Raw genomic sequence first — 4674 nt, forward strand, 5'->3', positions numbered from 1 at the left:
CGACCCGCCCGCCGGTCTGAGGGGGCGCGCGGTAGGCGGCCCGGGGCTCCCCGCTCGGCTGAATTCGGTGGCCCTGCAAGTTTGAGCCCTTTGAGTTTTTCGGAGAAAAGGCACTGGACAAGGCATTTATCATCCTCTTTATAATTTTGACGACTTCTCCTCCTCCTGCCGACCCCAGGGCGCCCCGCCGTCCCCTCCGCCCTCCCAGCTCGCGGCCGCCCAGGTGGCCGCCCCGCGCCGCTGCCTCTGCGCGGAAGATGCTCGCCTGGGCAGAGCCTGGGTCCGGGCAGAGCCTGGGTCCGGGCCGCGGCCGCCGCCGAGAGACTGTCATTTCCCCGGGCGGAACCCGCAACCCTCCCGCCTCCGCCTCCGCCCCCGGCCGCAGAGGGACCGACGGGATGGGGGCCTCCGGGTACGGGTTAGGAGCGCGGAGGGCTGTCCACCTGGGTCTGGGGGCGCAGAGACACCCCCGCCTCGCCCAGCGGCCAGGACCCGCGGCCCGGACTGCACTTGAGCCACAGTGCCCCGGGGCTCCAGCGTTTGGCTCCTCGGGCCACCGGGCCCCGAGCTTGCGCTGAGCCCCTCCCGCAGGGTTGCAAAGCCAGAGGGACTCGATGCGGCTCCGCTCAGTGCGGGGACAGGAGATCTGAGCTCTGGGCCGGCGGGACCGCGGCGGGGAGCGTGGGAGCGTGGCCAGGGCGTCAGGGTCCCCCCATGCGACGCGGCGCTGGGCTTCAGCCCCTGCGCGGAGCGGTGCGGCGAACTTAAGGCGGCGGCGGCGGCGGCGGCGGGGAACTCAGAAAGAATTTCAGTTTTTTCCGTCTGTGCGCAGGACCGGGCCACGGGAGCGTCCGCAGCGGCTCCCTGGTTCTTTCTAAGTCCGAGCTTCCCCCTCAGAATCGCAGAGCATCCAAATCCGTGGGGATAACCAAGGCGCGCAGCCCGGGGGCGGAGTAGGGCGCCCGCCTGCAGCCCCTGCTGTCCCGCATACACTCCTGCGCCTCTCTGATGCTTTGGCCGGCGGCGGGGTGGAATCCGCCTAGCCGGTGTCCCAGGGCCCCACAGCCTGCATCCTCCCCGCTCCCCACATCTTCACCCCTTCCCCGCCTCCCCCTGAGGCAAGCGTCCAGCAGCCGCATGGACCCTGTGATCACTACCCTGCTGGGGACAAGGTGCTTGCTGGGAGACGTGGCCCCTGGACAGGGGGCTCACCACATCTCTGGGGCCCACCGCATCCCAGGCGCCCTTGGAGAAGTTCTCAGGGAACAATGGCCCCACCCGGGCCTTTGTTGCAGGTCCTCGAATAAAAGCACGCTTGTGCCCAGAAGGAATGGCGTCAGGAGAGATTTAAAAGTTCTTACACGGGTGGGCGCCAGGGCCTCACCCGACCTCCACCAGCTGGCCTGTATCCCTCCGGCTGCAGCGGACAGGTACCTCTCACCCAGGCCCCATGCAGCAGGTTGGAGTGACATCCTCGATATGCTGTGTGGGTCATATCAGGGGTCTCCAGCCCCCAGGGTGCTGACCGGCACCAGTCCGTGGCCTGTTAGGAACTGGGCGGCACAGCAGGAGGGGAGCGGTGGGTGAAGGAGGGAGGCTTCGTCTGTATCTGCAGCCGCTCCCCAGGGCCAGCATCACCGCCTCAGCTCCGCCTCAGATCCTCAGGCGTTAGATTCTCATAGGAGCACCGGCCCCTGCTGCCAAAAAGGTTGGGGCCGCTGGATTATATCATCGACCCGCTTCATCAAGGGCCCCAGCTGTCCCCACTCCTGGGCTCCACTGGCACCTTGGAACAGGCGGTGTAGCTGGAGAGCTCAGACTGGTGTCTGCAACCCGGATTTGAATTCCAGCTCGATCACCGTGTGTGGTCTTGGGCAAGTCACTGAATCTCAGCGGTTTCATGAAACTGGCTGGCAAGGTTGTTGAGAGGCTCCCGTGAGCTCCGCGGCCTGCGAGGCCGCGGTACCTGCACAGAGTCCTGTGCAGAAATGTTAGCTTTGTTACCTGCCCACTTCCGTTTCAAACTCCTGTCCCTGGAGAAGCGGGCCCTGATGTTCCACCTTCTTGACCTCCGGCCCAGCAATTTCTCTCTCCCCACTTGGGTGTGTGTTTCCGCTTCGGACAGGCCGGTGGGCGCTGAGCCCTGTGCTCTGTGGGAGGCTGAGGGAGCAATGTGCCTTCCCAACTCTTCTCAGGTATCCTGGAGATTACGGCCGTGGAGGTGGGCGTCGTGGCCATTAAGGGGCTCTTCTCTGGACGGTACCTCGCCATGAACCGGAGGGGGCGGCTCTATGCCTCGGTAAGTCCAGTCTCTCGTGTGGGTGGGCTGGGATGGAGCAGCCAGCTCCTGTGAGCATCCCATAGGGGGACAGAGGGCACATGGGCAATTTAACGCTTTGCCCAGGGACATCAAGAACTGAGCTGGGACCAGAAGCCCAGCCCCTGGGACTCCATGCCCGGGGTTCTTTCGGCTGCTTTTGTCAGAGGCAGCTGCCAGCTTGAGTGGCTTGGAGAGTGTCCCATGGGGAGTTAGCCATGTCCTACGTTCTCCAGGGCTGTCAGGTTAGAAAATGGTCCTCTGAACATCTCGTGGTCACTGCCATTGCCCTTCCCCCAAGGTAGCTGAAAGCAGGGGAGAGATTGTCCCTCGAATTTCTACCGAAATAAGTGGACCCAGACAAACCTTGGGGCAGAGCAAGGGTGTGCCCCGGGCCAGAGGTCTCTCATGGGCTCACCCGGAGCATGGGGACGGCGGAGCCGGGCGGGATGCGGCCAGCTCTTAGTTCTCAGGAGGGAACCCCGAGGAAAAGGAGATGGGACCCATGTCCCAGGCACACAGGCTTGGAGCCCAGTCTACCCACTGCTTGGGTTTCCACAGCAACAAAGTGTCCTGCGACTCCGTGGGTGTTGGCAGCGCCCCTCCCCCAAGGGCAGGGACGGCAATGCATGAAGTAAAATACATGTAACTAGGAAATTTGCTACTTTTAACTAGTCATTACATGCAATTCGGCTGATAGCTTCTTGGGCAATGAGAGGTTCTTCATGCACACGTGACCTAGACGGTGCAGCCCGAGGCCTCGCCTGCAGGGCCCTCCCTGCATCTGTGGGCAGGGGAAGCCCACCGCCCTGCCCTGCCCTGCCCCGCCCCCTTCGAAGTCAGGCGGAGGTGGAGAAGAGGCAGGAAAACCCGCCTTTGAGCGAATGATTTCATCACAGATGCTTCGCTGTTTTGCTACGGGAAATGCAAAAGTCGGAACACACCCCGTTAGTCCTCTCTGACCCCGGGGTCCCTTGATAGACGCTGTGTCTGGGGGGAGGGACCCTCTGGTGCGCAGTCTCCCCTGTGTGTGCTTCTAGTGTCCCCAGACACCAGCTGTGGTTTATCAGGACACTCCCCAGGCCGGAGCCTGGTCTGAGTTTTTCTTGAGCTGGACTGTGGCTTTCCAGACCCTCTGGCCTTGAGCCCCTGGTGCCAAGTGAGCAGAACTGACTTTCTGTTCTTGAAATGGCCTCAGACCTGTCCCTGATGGAGAGAGGACAGCCAGAGAGGAGGTCTTGTTGGCCTGCAGTCATGGCCTAGTCTCACTGACCACAGAGAGCCTCCCGCCCACACTGGGGACATTCAGAGTGGGACGGGAAGGGCCAAATTGAGACGGGAAACTTAAGGCTTCTGTCATGTCTTCCGTGGGGGACCCTGGCCCAAGGCTTTGGGAGACAGAACAAAGCATGGCCTGAGCAAGCCTAAGGGGTCAGAGTCCACCTGTGGCTTCTGTCCCCGAGAGCTGACGACACTGGCTTTGCAGAAGGAGGTAGGGAGGTTCCCGGCCTCACGGGGGATAGCCAGGAGGTCTAGCTGGATGGTGTGGAACTTTCCAGAGGGCCCAGCAGGAAAGCTCTCACTACCCGGCAGAAATCTGGAAGGTGAGGCAGCCAGGTGGCACCTTGTTGCTGCCACCCCGCACCCCCATCCTAGGCACGGCCAACTTGCTCGCGAGTGCTGTTCGCCTGCCCGGCCTGTCTGGGTGCCCTAGTCTTCGCAGTCAGCCCGTTTTTACCTCCCAGGCCAGCTCATCCGCCCCTGTGGCTCAGTGTCCATTGAGCCCTGACAGTTCCCAGTTCCAACCCTGACCCCCCGCTCTGAGTTATAGATCACCCCCCGGAAGTCCCGAAGGCTCAGAGGCCCTGGCAGAGGGCAGCCCGCCCCAACGGAGTGTAGCATCTCCCTAAACTCCCGCCTTGATTATTTCCCTGCCAGCCACTCACTCAAGCCCAAGGTCAGCGGGGAGTCACGGCGGACACCTCCTTCTCTGAGCCCACATTCTGTCCACCTCCAAGTCCTAGACTACAGCTCCTGACTTCCTCCCTTCCGCCCACACCCCTCGCCCCGCTCTGCCTTATCCTCTTGGCCAACGCCCTTATGAGGCCCTCATGAGCTCTCACCTGAATCATCACAACCTTGGGACAGGGCTGTGGCCTCCGGCCTCTCCCTCCTTCAATATATCCGTCTGTCCATCCGTCTATCTGCCCGTCCATCCATCCATCCAGCCAGCCAGCCATCTCTCCATCTATTCCTCATCCAACCATCCATCCATTATCCACTTATTCATTCATTCATCCACCCACCCACTTACCCAGCCAGCCATCTCTCCATCCATCCATCCATCCATCCATCCA

The 4674-nt window shown here is 62.2% G+C and overlaps 1 protein-coding gene across 1 annotated transcript in view; it reads left to right on the top strand.

The window, feature by feature from the left end:
* The window catches only part of FGF4 (fibroblast growth factor 4), a 38669-nt gene that overhangs the window by 5227 nt on the left and 28768 nt on the right, over positions 1-4674 (top strand). Inside the window, exon 3 of the mRNA XM_015588674.1 lies at positions 2196-2299. Within this exon, the coding sequence (XP_015444160.1) occupies positions 2196-2299 (104 nt within the window). The remainder of the gene's footprint in view (positions 1-2195; positions 2300-4674) is intronic.

The sequence above is a fragment of the Pteropus alecto genome, unplaced genomic scaffold (genome assembly GCF_000325575.1).
Source record: "Pteropus alecto unplaced genomic scaffold, ASM32557v1 scaffold43, whole genome shotgun sequence".
Lineage (NCBI taxonomy): Eukaryota > Metazoa > Chordata > Mammalia > Chiroptera > Pteropodidae > Pteropus > Pteropus alecto.